The sequence below is a fragment of the Drosophila willistoni genome (genome assembly GCF_018902025.1).
Source record: "Drosophila willistoni isolate 14030-0811.24 chromosome 2R unlocalized genomic scaffold, UCI_dwil_1.1 Seg167, whole genome shotgun sequence".
Classification (NCBI taxonomy): domain Eukaryota; kingdom Metazoa; phylum Arthropoda; class Insecta; order Diptera; family Drosophilidae; genus Drosophila; species Drosophila willistoni.
The window spans coordinates 516803-531200 of NW_025814050.1; the positions used below are offsets into that span (position 1 = coordinate 516803).

At 40.2% G+C, this 14398-nt stretch overlaps 2 protein-coding genes across 3 annotated transcripts; one reads left to right on the forward strand and one right to left on the reverse strand.

Annotated features, from left to right (window-relative positions):
- Positions 1 to 4286: 4286 nt before the first annotated feature.
- On the forward strand, positions 4287 to 5647 carry LOC6646703. The gene is made up of 2 exons (XM_002069332.3): positions 4287 to 5256; positions 5540 to 5647. Exons 1-2 carry the CDS (start codon positions 4306 to 4308, stop codon positions 5645 to 5647), a joined length of 1059 nt encoding a protein of 352 aa, XP_002069368.2. The 5' UTR covers positions 4287 to 4305.
- Positions 5648 to 5707: 60 nt separating this feature from the next.
- LOC111519121 (zinc finger CCCH domain-containing protein 18) lies at positions 5708 to 9077 on the reverse strand. Of its 2 annotated transcripts, none has more exons than XM_047010822.1 (4): positions 8963 to 9077; positions 7906 to 8893; positions 6534 to 7739; positions 5708 to 6460 (listed from the first exon to the last, which is right to left on the reverse strand). In XM_047010822.1, exons 2-3 carry the CDS (start codon positions 8843 to 8845, stop codon positions 6862 to 6864), a joined length of 1818 nt encoding a protein of 605 aa, XP_046866778.1. In that variant the 5' UTR covers positions 8846 to 8893; positions 8963 to 9077; the 3' UTR covers positions 5708 to 6460; positions 6534 to 6861. The 2 variants fall into 2 exon arrangements, with proteins under 2 accessions (XP_046866778.1, XP_023033954.2); XM_023178186.2 differs by having other exon boundaries at positions 7906 to 8867; positions 8944 to 9077.
- Positions 9078 to 14398: the final 5321 nt, after the last annotated feature.

A 14398-nucleotide genomic window follows, 5' to 3' on the forward strand; every position in this document is an offset into this window, starting at 1 on the left:
GAAATATCTAATGTATGGAGTAGCCTCCTCTCGGATGGCTTGCGAAAGATTTGAAATGCAGAAACCAAGTTTTTCTCAACGTGGAGGGACTGCGAGGCTAAAGAAAACATACGATGGAAAAACGGGGAGGACGACATTGAGAACTGAGCTCGCTTTCTCGAGTCGGGGTCGGTTGATGCCACTGACGAGTAACAACGAGCAGCAACGGAAACAAGAAAGATCCTTACATCTTCCACTTCCCTCCTCCCCTGCTAATGGATAGCACGGCGCTCTGCGCAATTCCTTTTCTCGGAGTGTCCTGGCCAATCCTTTCCCGTCCCGTTTGCTCGACTCACTGTGTGCACTTTGGATTTCTTTTTGTTTCCTCGCAGCCATTTCGTTCAGTCACTCGACAGCCAGTCAGCGACATCAGCGCCAAGTCTCCCGTTTCTTGTTGTTGTCGTTGTCTTGGTTGCGTCGAAGGACGTTTTGCAGGCGCACCATAGTCCTCCTAACAAAATTTAATACTTATTGTGCTTCGCTTGCTCGCCGCTGCTGGCATAAAGAAACGCAAACAGAATTTATGTTGTGACATTTTAAATTGCGCAATTTTTATGAAATCCTTTTGCTGCGCCTCGCATATCCTTCTGAAATTTACAGCAACAACTCTTGACTGCAACAAAAATGCGAGCGAATTTTTGTGTGGTGTTCTTTTTTTTTGTGTCTTTTTCTACTGACTATCCATAGATCGAAAAGGTATATCCATACATACATACATACATAGGTCGTACTTTCAGTCTTTGTATCCAAACTGAATAATAATAATAATATCTAAATATTAAGAGCTTAAGATTAACAAACAAACTCTTGCAACCATTTATAAGCAAAATATGAATTATTTGTCAATATATAATTAATAAATGAAATGACAGTTGCCCGACAGTCAGAAGACAAAACCTCCGTCTAGATGCAGGGTATCTTAGTGTCGGCCCAATGACTTGTTTTCACATTTCGTAGTTTGTTTCGTTTCATTTTGTCTGGCCATTTCAAGTGCGAGTCGAAGTCCCTGTTCGAGTGCAAGTGCGGCTCCTAGTCCGAGTGCGAGTCCGAGTTCTGGGCCGCTGTCAGAATGGCGTTTATTTATTTTTATGTTTAGAGAGTCGCCATCGTCCAGAAACCGAAAATGTCCGAGGCCAAAGGCGCACCGTGGTTCTGTGGTGCCCGAGGCAAATTCAAAAAACCCACCATGATTTACGATGATGATGTGTTTTGGAACGCTGCAAGATGCCTGACTCTTATGTCTTGCTCTGGTCCAGCCTGATGTCCTGTCCTGTTCTGCCTTTGATGCAGTTGGTAAGAAGCTCTACATATTTCCACAAATTCTTTCAGTTTTTGGAATTTATTTACACTTGAAATTTTAATACCGATCTGGTAGATTATTTTAGCGAAGTTGCATGGTGCAAAAGTACACCTTTAAAATTTTGTGTATTAAAGCAATGAAAAGTAGGAGAGTAACATTCTGATTCAACCCGGCGATTGATCCATTATTTATGATATATCTATGACCCTCTATTCTACTCTACTCTCTATCTATCTGAGGCTCCACTTAAATTGGGTCGTTAAGGATGCATAATTTAAATTTTAAAAGATTGATGGGTGAATATTACATTATACTTATTTACAACATATTTACCAGATAGTCAAAGACCTATAACGATTTCACTTCAATTACCTTAATAACATTTTTACATTCATTTGAAGAACTCCCCTCTCTGTGTGATTGTATGTATGTAGATGTACATATGTATATCTATGTAGTTAGTGAGGCTACTTTTTGCTGTGCATAAAAATTTATGATTATTGTTTTCACATTTTTCATGTTGGCAATATTAAAAACATTATTTTTCACGCGAATTGGCGTCAATGGATGGATATCGAAGGATGTGGACATGTTCTGTTCGTCTGAGTTTTTATTGAAATTCGCTGATGGAAGAAACAACAAAAAAAAAAAAACAGACAAAAATTGCAGTGCTGGAATCGCATTCAATCCACTCATAACTCAGCTCGGCGCCAGGCTATGCGATGCAAGGACATTGGACACATCGACAACCCATTGTTGAAAGAGGATTCGGACTCGTATTCGGCACAATTGTCAGGCAATAAATCGATGTGTGTAGTGGTTGTAAATTTTTGGCGGATGGCCGATGAAAAAGTGCATATTATGCAATTCGACAATACGCCAAACATGTCGTTCGACCTACGCACTCACCTACCCGCCCAATCGCCCATCTCGCTCCCACCCTTTTGGCAAAAACGGAAACGCGCTGGAACAAGGTCTCTTCTTCTTCTCTCTTCTTTGACTGCTCATCTTCAATGGTTTGGCTGGCCCATGCAACGCTTTGCATATCAATGAAAATGCATACATTTTTTTTTCGAGGATTTTCTCTTGTTGCTTGCATTGCCCAATCCGAATCCTGGCGTCCATCAAGAGGCATAAATCAGTTTGCAGTCTAGGGGAAAAAAACTGGCCACACGCATCCAACCGGATGCTTCAGGTTTGACAAAAAACCCAAAGCTTCCAAAAACTGCAACAAGCAAAAACATCGAAAATCCATAAAAATGCATCATAATTTGTGGACATGGTGTCCATTTTCATGGGTATAGTCCTTTCAACCGAATCTTGGGCATGTAGAACAGGGCGAAATTACCAACAAACAGACAAACATGTCTCCATTTCAGATGGAACGGAAAAGAAAATAAAGCATGCGGATATTCGGTATTTTTTTCAATCATTTATACAACAAAGGCAACACCCTCTGAAGGGAGTCTCTATTTTAATCATGACTAACCCAGACGACTTGACTGCACAGCCAGAAATTCAACAGAGCCCATTCACACTTGCAGTTCGTAAGCTCCATATCAACAGTCAAAGTGACTTTAGTCAATTCCCATCAAATTACGAGCACGTGACCAAACCGAGGATCTGAGCCCATCCTCGAGTACAACCATCCTACAGAGGGCTGTTCCCCAGTTGACACGTGGTCCAGTGCAAATACGTAGTCGTACTCGTAGTCCGCAGCTCCGTGGGCTCGGTTTAATAGATTTGCATTTTCCCAACCATTACTCGAGTGCACATAATCACAGGACGCATCATTCTGCCGGGCCGGTGGATGTTAATTTTTGTTTTTCTTCAACATAAAAACAAAAACGGCCGTAAATTTTACTTTTTTCTCTCCATGAGGTTTACCTAGCCGACATTCCGAGAATCAGTGCAGACGCATTTGAGTGCATTCAAGCGAATGCGCTGTTGGCATGTCATACTTGTATTTATTTACTGAATAATGACCATGGCACGAAAAACCTCTGAGAGGGGCATGAAAAGAAAAGTCCGTCTAGGAATATATGTATAAGGAATTATTTGTATGAACACATACTGTACTTCGATGGCTTTATACCAGGAATGAGTGAGTCATACCTTATTGAGAGGCGGAAATGTGGGGGAATTGAAATTTGGCGATCAAACCTTCTTCTTTGCCTCCCCCGTCTTTTAGCCTTCTTTAATTCCACTACTCAAACAGAGCACTATCATACCGACCCAGAAAAGCGGCAGGTGGCTTCTTAGATTTTACAAAACACGGCAAATATTTGAATGTGGCAAATGTCGGCAATGTTTCTTAATTGTTTCTAATTTCTTTTGTTGACTCTACACCAACAAGCACATCTATCCTAGGTGCCGGCGCGAAAGCAACCTAAGGTAACGCTATCTCCTGTTGACAGACACCCACACACATGCCGACATGACGGGAGCTCGTTACCATGTTGGTTTTTGGTTGCTCACGCAGAGCTTCACATTTTAATTGCCCAAGATTGTGGAGTGGGGATAAAGAATTCTTTGAGCTGCCGCTCCAAGCACGCAGACACAGACTTTATACAATAATGGATTTGCCGAATAATGTACAATATTCATACCTTGTTGATTAAGTTTACGATGACTGTACTACTTACCGTATGGATCTTTTTACTTCTACATTCCATTGCATTCATATTTAATCTCAGGAGAGCTGCAAATGGCAGCATTATTGCTTTTGATAACCATTACATCACTTTATCTTCAAGTTTAATCAGTAAATCTAGCCCAGGTACGCTCATAAATATATATACATATGTACATATTATTTTTTGTTTGAACTTTGACACGCTTCACAAACTCATGGGCTTCCATGTATTTTGTCACAATTCGATGAACAGATAAAACCCCAAATCGATCCAAAATGTTCCACAATGCTGAGCTCTGTATATCAGTTGGTTTCCGATCGTCAAAAGAACATGAATTACTCACGCGTGCTTCGGGCTACCAACATTCTGCTGATTTTGACCGGCTACCAGTTGCATTGGTTCGATAGGAAATCTCGTCGGTTTGAAATCTCCTTAATAGCAGTTGTAAATGTGTTTGTTCTGGGCTGCCTATACGCCGCCTGTTTTGCCCAACATTTTAGGCCATCTTCAATGTTAAAAGTGCTTCACGATGTGTCACCGCTTCTGTATGGCTTAACTCGTGTCCAGCTTATGTTGGGACTAAAGGTATTCGCCTATGCCATTTACTCATCTGCGAGAGCAGTGGTCGGGATCAACTCCTTGATCGAATCTTTTCCAGCAGATGGACGCGCCCTAAACAAAGCAGAAAGTATAGCTTATGGCTTTCTGGGCTCCACCCTCAGTGTTCTCTTTGGATTTGGCGTCTATATAGCCTACAAAATGGATTTCAAGTTGCCCCTTCTACAAGAAGCCATGATAGGCATGGCTCTTTTCCTTCCACACCTGGCTCTAGGAGGATCTGTGCGACTTTACTGCATTCTCGCGTGGCTCTCATGCGTGAGATTAAAGCAACTGAAGAGAGAGGTGGTGGAGGAGTTTAGCACCAACTTGAAGAGAGATGAAGCGGACTCGGCGTCCACATCTTTCAGTATCTCTCAGCCACCGGTTACCCGCTCTAATTCAGATGGCCTGGAATTAAAACGAAGGCAACTGGAATCGCTAAGAAACCGATTTAACTTCTTCTTCAGGGACATGCAATTCTCATTGCTTTTTCTATGCACCATCAATGCGAATTGCTTGCTATCTGGAGCCTACTCCTATGTAAACTTCACAAATAGCTGGCATCTTTTGTTCGAAGAGCGGAAACAACGCATCTTCTATGCGGCTAATGCCTCGATTTATGCTTGTATTGGGTGTGACTACATGTGCCTACTTTTGGCTCAAGTCTTGATGGAAAAAGAGGTAGCTATACCTTATTTGTAACTAAGCATTATTATTAACGCTGCTTTGTTTGATCAGCGACTTGGATTTCTGCAAAAGCTGGAATCAGTCCTTGCCCAACGAAGTTCTTTGCCCAAAAGCATACATTCGCTGGCTAAGGGTATGAAGGAGATACTTTTAAACACATTTCAAACCAAATTCTTTTCGCTTTGGCCCTTCAAAGTAACTAATTTTGTCCTAGTAAGTCCACGATTTAGAAACAAAGCTAAAATTCATTTCAATTTGAGTCTCATTTTTATTTTAGCTGCTTCTGCTTCAGTGTCTAACCATAGCCCTGGTCATCGTCTTTCACTACCTAAACGATGAAATAATACAACTAAAAGAACAACTAGAAAGTATGAATGATGAATAATATGAATTATGAATATTTTATATAAGAGTTTCCTTTCCTATGTTCCGTTCCTCTACTAAATAAATTGGACAAAGAATGTAAAATATTTATTTTCATCGTAGCTTTCTTTCAAGTTTAAGACAAATACTACATTTGTGGTATACAATTATGATTATGAATTCTTATAAACAGCTTAGGCCATTAAAATAGAAATGAGTCAAACGTCGATCCGATGAACTTTGACTCGATTACTGACGACTAAAATTATAATCTTACACCACACCGTTTTAACATTTTCTGCGTGATATTTTAGAATCGATGATGATTTATTTGCTCTGATGCTAGTGAAAAGAATATGACTGCCGTTTTGTTTTTGTTTTCGATAAACTTTGCGCACACATACACATGGTGAGGGAAGGAGCCATTAGAAACAGAGGCATCACAAAGTGTACGCCAAGCAGGCGAATGAGCATAATTCGTGTAAGGAAATCTACATAAAATTTACTGTGTCGCTACCACCAGAAGGCCACCCACACAAACGTATAAACAAAAGTGAACAGGGGCCATGGCCAAACCCATGGCAACTCTGTAGAGATGCTGATGAGCAGATAAATTCATTAGGCAAAACCATGTAATTGTTCCACCAGGACGACGGCGCCGACGACACAACAGCAAGGATAGCAAACAACATCCAAGCGATGCGGCCATTTGGCTCAGCTGGCAATGCAGGCTGGTTGCCTTCTGGCAAGGCAGACGGCGACCACAGATCTTAAGTTTTGCAGGGGAGTTAGGGGTTGGAGTCACGTAGCATGAGCCAGAGCCGACAGAGCGTTACTAAATACAAATTAAACAAATCCATAAATAATGTTTAATAATATTAACAAGGATATTAGCAGAAAGTACTCACACATGCACATAAACCGAAAGGAACTGCCACAGATGCGCTCGCTTATTGCAATCATTGTATAACTTTGTCTTGCCTGTTGTCTGGGACTGCAGTCGGCTTGGTTGGGGTCGGCGTTGTTGTGGTTTATGCCTTGCAGTGCTTCTCCGTCCTCTGCCCACCGCTCACGGATACAAGATGTTCACACAAATTAAATTGATCAATTCCAACGACTTAATTCATAAGGTATTTTTCTTATTAAACGGCTACAGTATGAGATTCTTAAATTTAGATGTGTGTTAGATGTAAGAAAATTCCGAGTTCTGTGATGTGAGACATCAGCATTGTCAAGTTACTGCATATTTCTTCTCTTTGCAATTTGATCTTCAACAAGTAAGAGCTTCATTAACAAGTATTCTTGACGCGACTTTTTAGACCTGCCGCTTTTCCATCCATCCTTTTTTTTGGATTTGCCTGCAGAAGCTCTGGCAGAAGACTTTCTAGACGAAGTTTTTTTTTTGGTTTTGCGACGATTTTTGTTGCATTCGCTAGATGATGAATTATAAGTTGATAAGTCATAGGAAGTCGAAGATGAATCTTTGGAGCTTGAAGAACTGCTGCTTATCAAACGTCTCTTCCGTGGAGCATTTATTACGTTGCGCGCTGAAGCACGTGGCGGGCTAAGAGAGGGTGTTCGGGGTCCCCGGATGTGGCTCCGTTGGCATCGGGTTTTCATTGACTTGGAAGTGAAATACCTGCTCTTACGCTGATGGCTTCGACCGCTAGCTTGAGGATCGCTCGAAGATTCCGAACTTGATATAGAAGAGCTGCTGCTGCTACTACTTCTGCTTCTTCTAGACTTTCTTTTCGAATTACGACTCTTCGATGGCATCCGCTCATCAGCGGCTTTTTGATGATGGTTAGGAAGCAATTTTGGGCTTCTTGATTTTCGAAGTGGCGTCGAGGCACGTGGAATTTTGATTTCCGAGACTGAGGTCGATGGTGTTGGCAGAAGGGTAACGCGCTCCCCAGGGGAACTGGGCTGATTCTGCGGATAATAATATGCACTGTTGTTGAAACTAAAAGTCATTGCTGGTGACTCTTGAAATTTTCGATTTAGAGTAGGAGGAAAATAACCCGCCTTTTGCATCATTTGTTTCACGGATAGCAAATTGCTGTCGAAAGAGTTTTCCAAACTGGTCGTAATATTGGAGGAGTACGCTGCCCACGCTGGGAAAAATAATAATTTAAATCTTGTAAGTACAGACTAGTTAGAAATAATAAAATCCAAAGAACACGCTGGTGAAACCCAAAACCAAAAATACGCAATACTTATGAATACAAAGCTACGTCAAGAAAAATTAAAACAAATAAAGATATGCATGTATTTTTATACCTGGAGAATACACTACGGGCGGGAAAGACACTGGAAGCTCCTTCTTTTCAAACATAACATAGTTGCCATAATCCTTTGAGGTGGGGTGCTCGAAACGGCATTTACTGCCCCAAGTGCAAGCCTTGCGTAGGAAAAAACGACAGATATTTTGTGTGTCGAGAGACGTGGCGGTCGACTTATCGTTTTCATCATCGGCGGAGACCTCGCCATCTTCCAGTTCTTCCTTAACGGATTGATTCGACAGCTCTTCCTTTGCAACGATACCGTATTCACCACATTCCCTGGCATTTTCTTTGACTTCGCTCTTTATAAAAGTCAATCGTTCAGAGTTTTCTGCACATTCGTCAATTTCCTCAACTTTATACATCGTTTCTTGCTCGAGTTCAAAATGTTCTTTTTTAACATTTACATTGTTTTGAGACCCATCTTCATTTAAAGTTGGGTCGTCTTTTATATTTATACTTTGAGCAATTTCCGTGGTATTTTCACTCTTATTTTTATCGGATGATATGATCTCACCCTTAATATTGATTAGAATATCTTTTTTTTTTAATAAAGTTTGCGGTTGTTCCCCATCTTCTCGTTTTGCGTCTTGCACGTTCATATTCAGATTTAAATTTTCCTTAGTAGAAACATCAAGTATATCTGGATGTCCATCTTTTTTGCAGATGGCATCGACTTCATTATTTGAAAATGCCTGCATCTGAAGTTCTTTTCCAGTCGCCAAAGCATGCGTATCATCAACGTACTTTTTCTTTTTATTAGGGGATTTGGATCTCATCATGCTTACATCGTGAGTCAAGTTCTGATTTGTGTTTGATTCAACACACGGCGCCCTCAATTTGGTTGATTTTGTACATGAAACTGCATTGTCATTACTGCAAGATGGCTGCGATGGGCTCCCAATTGGGCATTCTTTTTCTGAAGACGACATATTCATTTGCGGAATTTGCAATGTTGGGCTATTCAGTTAAAAATGTTGGTCACACTGTTAGGAAAACTCACAATAAGATTAAGAATTATTTCAAATTTCTTTACCAATTTTTTTGGGGTTTACCAGATGAAAAAACGTTCTTTGCGAATCATCCTTTAGTGCCAGCAATTTTTTTTGTCAAAGCGAAATCTGTTTAGGGTTGCCACTGTTTCTTTCGATTCGATAAAACTCACAAAACGATTAAAGTGATTTATCAAAATGGTAAATTGTCAGGCCGACAAAAGCCGACCAGGTAAATATTTACTTAAGCTACTCGAGTTTTCAGTGTTGAAAAGTGAAAAAATCGGCTAAAGCTAGATTTTATTTGGCGCGTTGTTTGACCGCCCTGGCAGCCGAATATTGTAATTTGAACTATATTTGTTCTCTAAAATCAAGAAATATTATAAACTCAACAATATTTTCGTTTGTTGATAATAGTGCGAACAAATGTTTTAAAAAGCCCGCGTATTCCAGCATCTGGCAACATCTTGCTCGTGGAATTTTTCTTTTTCGTTTGATACCAAATTTATGTAGTTTAAGCGCGTTTCGGGCCCGAGTAGCTTGAGTAAATATTTCCCCGTAAAGAAGAAAAATGATGACGCAAACTTCAGAAAACGGCTAGATTTATATTTAGTGTTGGTAAACGTTGCCAGAGCGTTCAATTAATTAATAAGATAAACTCGCCAACGTTTTTTCTACAAATCTAGAATTGTACAATTATTACTCCATCTGAAAATCGTCATCATTGAAATCATTTTCGACGTCACGTGTCTCTAGGGCATAATAAGAATCACAGCCATCTCGGTAGTAGCGGATCTTCGTGTGGTGAAAAAGGGGAAATTCCACCACAAATTAAGACACACCGCCAAACTCCACCTTTTATCTTCAAACTTCTTTTTCATGACTATTTCTTTTTTTTTTGACGAATAGCTTAGGAATATTTCGATTACGATAGACACTTGCACTTGTCTCTATAAGAGACTTGCTGGATCTAGCACTTTTAGTCTGCAGGCTCGAAATGTTGGGCAAAAATTTTAAGCAAACTTCGATCGATTCATCATCATATTTAAATTCCCATTGAAATTTGAATTTTCTGGTCAAGAAAAAGTCTTTAATGAGCTGCTAAAAGCGGAGTGCAAATGTTGGGTTGTGCTTTAACTACCCTGCAGTACGCGTCTGCGGAGACTCGAGTTTGCGGGGACATGTCCGCTGTCTTGGGGGACATAGCGGCGACACGCTCATTTGAGTTCCGGCGACATTTAACATTAGATGGCCTAGCAATAAGGACAATCGGGACAACTGAGCGACAAAGTCGACGGTATGTCCGCGGATGGTTTAATTCTGCCGACGTCGGTATAGTCGACGATGCGGCGACATTGTCGACCGGGGACATTTGGTACTGTACCTACGAACATATACACATATAGCCGCGGTGAAATAATAGCACCATAGGAAGTTGCGAAATTCAAAGTACGAAAAGCACGCCCATACCATATATTAACCCCCGTGCTCCACTGTTTTTTTTTGTGTACATTGGTCTGTACTCCTTACTTGGTGGTCTCCGAACGAAAATACGAGATCCTATCCCACAATAGTACGTATGGTTTCAACAGATGCAGAAATTTTGAAATATTTTTTAAGCTCTGTTGCTGGCTTAAACGGCTCTTTCTTGCTCTGTCTTACCAGACGGTTGACGAATATGGCGACGTCCACTTTTGGGACAAATTTCTTGGCGTTACTGATCATTTTGTTGGAACAGCCCAGTATACGACCTATTTCGGCCAATGTTTTGCCTTTTTTTTAATCATTTTTTGGATAACTTTCCTTTTTTCATCACTGCAATGCTATCCGCGACCGATATTAAAATAATAGCTATTATTTTTGTTTTTAAACTATGTTTTTCTTTAAAAAATAACTTTTTCTAAACACGAGAGTTTCTCAATGATAATTTTCGCGCAAATGCTTTTCTTCCATGACAATATATGCTTAGTGCTATTTTTTTCACCGCGCTATTTCGCATTCTCCTTTCGATTGTGCTTTTTTGGTCAAATTTGGTATGTTGCTCGATATTGGCAACGAATATTAGTTTTCCAAATTTATTTTTAATCGCATTAGTTAAAAAGTTGCCGAATACAATCGCAAAAATATCCGCGCAGACTGTGGACTCGTACCACATATGTACCAAATTTGATGGCTCTAGCTCCCATAGTCTCCGAGATCTAGTTATTGATACAAACTCAAGGACGGTTGGACAAGGCTAAATAGATATACATATATATGTATAGGGTCGGAAAAGCTTTTTTCTTAAAATATGGTATTTTCTTTTATTTAAAGAAGAAATAATGAACATTTAATTGCCAGAATGCGTTCTGCTTCGTTCGAATGGTGCGAACGTTTAAACATTTTTATTCATACCTAAATACATACATACTTATATGTAAGTATGTAACCAAAAGACTAGAGAAAAAAAATTAAATATTTGAGAACTAGTTTTTCGATATTGTTTTTTCAAATTCCGGTAATTTTAAAATATTTTGCGTGTCGGCAATATGTTGCTGTGTGTGTGACAGTGTGTAGCTCGTATTCAGCCAGACTGGCTATAGTGTTTAGTGTTTATATCATAACATATCACTAAAACGACAGAAACGATCGTTGGAAACTATTGGATTTTATCAATAACTTCAATAATAGGTGCACAAAACTGACAAATATTAATTTTGATGACATTAGCCTAGAAAATAAGGAAGTTATTGAGAAAAGTCACTGTTGATGACTTTGCCGTTTGTATGGGAACTATATGATATAGTTATCCGATCCGGATATGAACCCGAGATATACAACCCCTGGAATATATACAATTCTACATGGAAAATGTTAGCTCTCTGTAACGGTCTAGGACGAGATTGCATTGATCCAAAAGTAAGGACGGACATGGCTATATGACTATATACATATGTGTATTGCTCGTGCTAATTAGAATATATATACACTTCTGACCAAAGTTAATCTATCATTTTTACTGTCGAAAAGTAAATATATTGCGGATCAAAGTGTTGTTGTGCTATATAAAAGCTATTTTATTAAAACTAAATTGGTTCGATATCATCATAAAGATACCTTAGTACATCATCATATTTAAAGTAGGTATTTAAATTAGGAGTCTACCCGCAGGCAGCAGCATCAGCTCCCGCAAAATTACCCCACTAAATTACCATACATACTCGTTCCAATTCTTATTTCCCTTTCCATTCCAAGCAGAAGACGGGGCGAAAACTAACGGTAACATATCACGGCAACTGGAGGAACGAAACAAAAAAGGCGACAAGTGAGATGCCGAAGACGAGACGAAACCCAAACAAGGAAATTGCGCGAAAAGCGCAAACATCAGCAATGCGGTAAAGCAGCTACGGCATTTGGTTGAAAGATTGAGGCGGCGAAGAGGGTAGAGGTGGAAGGATGTCCCACAGGACTTGTAAATAGCAACAAGGCAAACAAGTTAAAAAGTTTTCCTCTTGTTCGCATTGGCATTTCTTTATGCTGGCCCGGGCCCCAACATAATCGTTTCTCATTTCAATGGTGGTGGGGTACCGGCAGCTACCTCGCACTACCCAGTCCAATCCTCCCCAGCAACACCTCACGCTTACCTTTTGTGCTGGCCCGCAATTTAGTTTTGAGCGTAATTTCTTTTAATAGCGCCAGTCGACAGATAAAATTCACCACGACTCTTTACCCCTGAGAACATGAATGAAGGCAAAAGGTGGTGGGATGAGGGAAGGTCAAGGGGTGAACGTGAATGCTGGCGGATATCGCAAGTAAATTGCTTAATTTTGGCCATGTCTCCGAGGTCTCGGGTTAGGCTTGTTTTTGCTTTTGTTTTATTGGAGAAGGTCTGGCAAGCCCCGGAGTCGAGTAGTGGTTGGAGGTTGACGTTGTCGGCCATGACGATTTCATTTGCATTTTATGATAATTGAACTTCATAAATATGTCACAGCAGCATCTTAAAAGTGCCAGCTGTAAGTACACACACCGTTGGTTCCCTGAGATACAGATGTAGAGTATCTTTGGAATCGGAGCAGGTCGGCGACAGTGGGTAGTTGGTGGCATGTGCTTCATAATTATTTTGAAGTGTCGCCATTAATTTGAAATACTTATGTGCGTATGGGCCTGGACCATAAAGTGCTATACTGAATGTGGATTACGTTTACCTTTTAAATATGCTAAATACATACATACATACCATACAATATATGTAGCTAAAAATGTACATACATATATGTACATACATATGTATGTATCTGTGACATTTCATGACATTTTGTTCTTGTAATAGGAGATATTTATTAGGCAGCCATATTATAAGCATATACACATACATATGTAACTAATGGACTAGTTTAACGGGTCATTAAAATCAGGACATAATCGGACATACTGAGGAATTAGAGTTAACCGTCAACGCATTGAACAAGCTAAACTCAATCTGGGTATAAGCAGGATATATGTGGCCGCAAATCCCAACAGCGTCTTAGGCAAGCGACAATGAATATTAATGAGATGTCATCACTCTTTCGTCAAATTAAAGCACACAGCACAGCGGCCCAGAACGGTGTCGCAGTCGAAGACATCCAACATCCTTGCCGGGCTTGTTGTGCGCACATCCTGCGGTAACTTTTCTAATTGTTGCCAGCACAACACGAATAAATCAGCTATAAAACAGGAAGAGAAGGTTGTAAAGGCGAGAACTAAGACACAAGAGGGGCGAGAAACAAGCTGTGAGTTTCCATGGCCGTGAGGAATTTCGGCTATTTGTTTTGCAGTAGTTAAGTCTTCTATCAAAAGGACAATGGCATGGTGGTTGTTCAAATTATTGTTAGGGTTAGGTGAAGTCAAGTCATTTCAAGGCTAAACCCTTCTGCGAAACGTCACACGTCAGCGCACTATCATCACGCTTGTTTACACGCATAATTATGTGTGCCGGTACCGGATTCCGGGAATAGCGCCGTAGACATATACCTTTCTCCTTACTACCATGCCAGAATACGTCACTCGCACCACATCCCATCACCACCCCCACAGGATATGTATAAGACTCCTTGCGGCTTTTGGTCTGGCCTCAAACGCAATTTAATGCCTCGTGACAGATTTCTCACTTGAACCTAAGATGACGGGCCGTGTCACAATTTGATGCTGATAATATGTTAATGAGGTTTGTTTATTTGATTTATATTCCCCTTGTCATTGGGCGAGGAACCACCAAGAAGGATGGCTGTTGTTTATTCAAATCACAGTCAAGTGGAAGTTAATCGCTTGTGGAACTTAATCTCTGGTAAGAATACTTTTCTGTGAATATCAATATAAGTTAATGTAACGCATCCAAAATGTAAGCGGGTTCCATTATCATGAAAAAAGTATCTACATAGTTTAATTGCAGAATTAAGTTTCACGGCAGAACAGAGCTCAAAATTGACGTTCGAGTTAGTAGTCTTGGGCTTAACATTGGACATGAATAGTAATTATGTG

Coding starts and splice junctions, on each gene's coding strand:
- LOC6646703 (XM_002069332.3), top strand. CDS start 4,306: ATGAATTACTCACGCGTGCTTCGGGCTACCAACATTCTGCTGATTTTG. Junction 5,257..5,539: donor AAGTCTTGATGGAAAAAGAG/GTAGCTATACCT, acceptor TTTTTATTTTAG/CTGCTTCTGCTTCAGTGTCT.
- LOC111519121 (XM_047010822.1), bottom strand. CDS start 8,845: ATGAATATGTCGTCTTCAGAAAAAGAATGCCCAATTGGGAGCCCATCG. Junction 7,740..7,905: donor GCCCGTAGTGTATTCTCCAG/GTATAAAAATAC, acceptor TATTTTTCCCAG/CGTGGGCAGCGTACTCCTCC.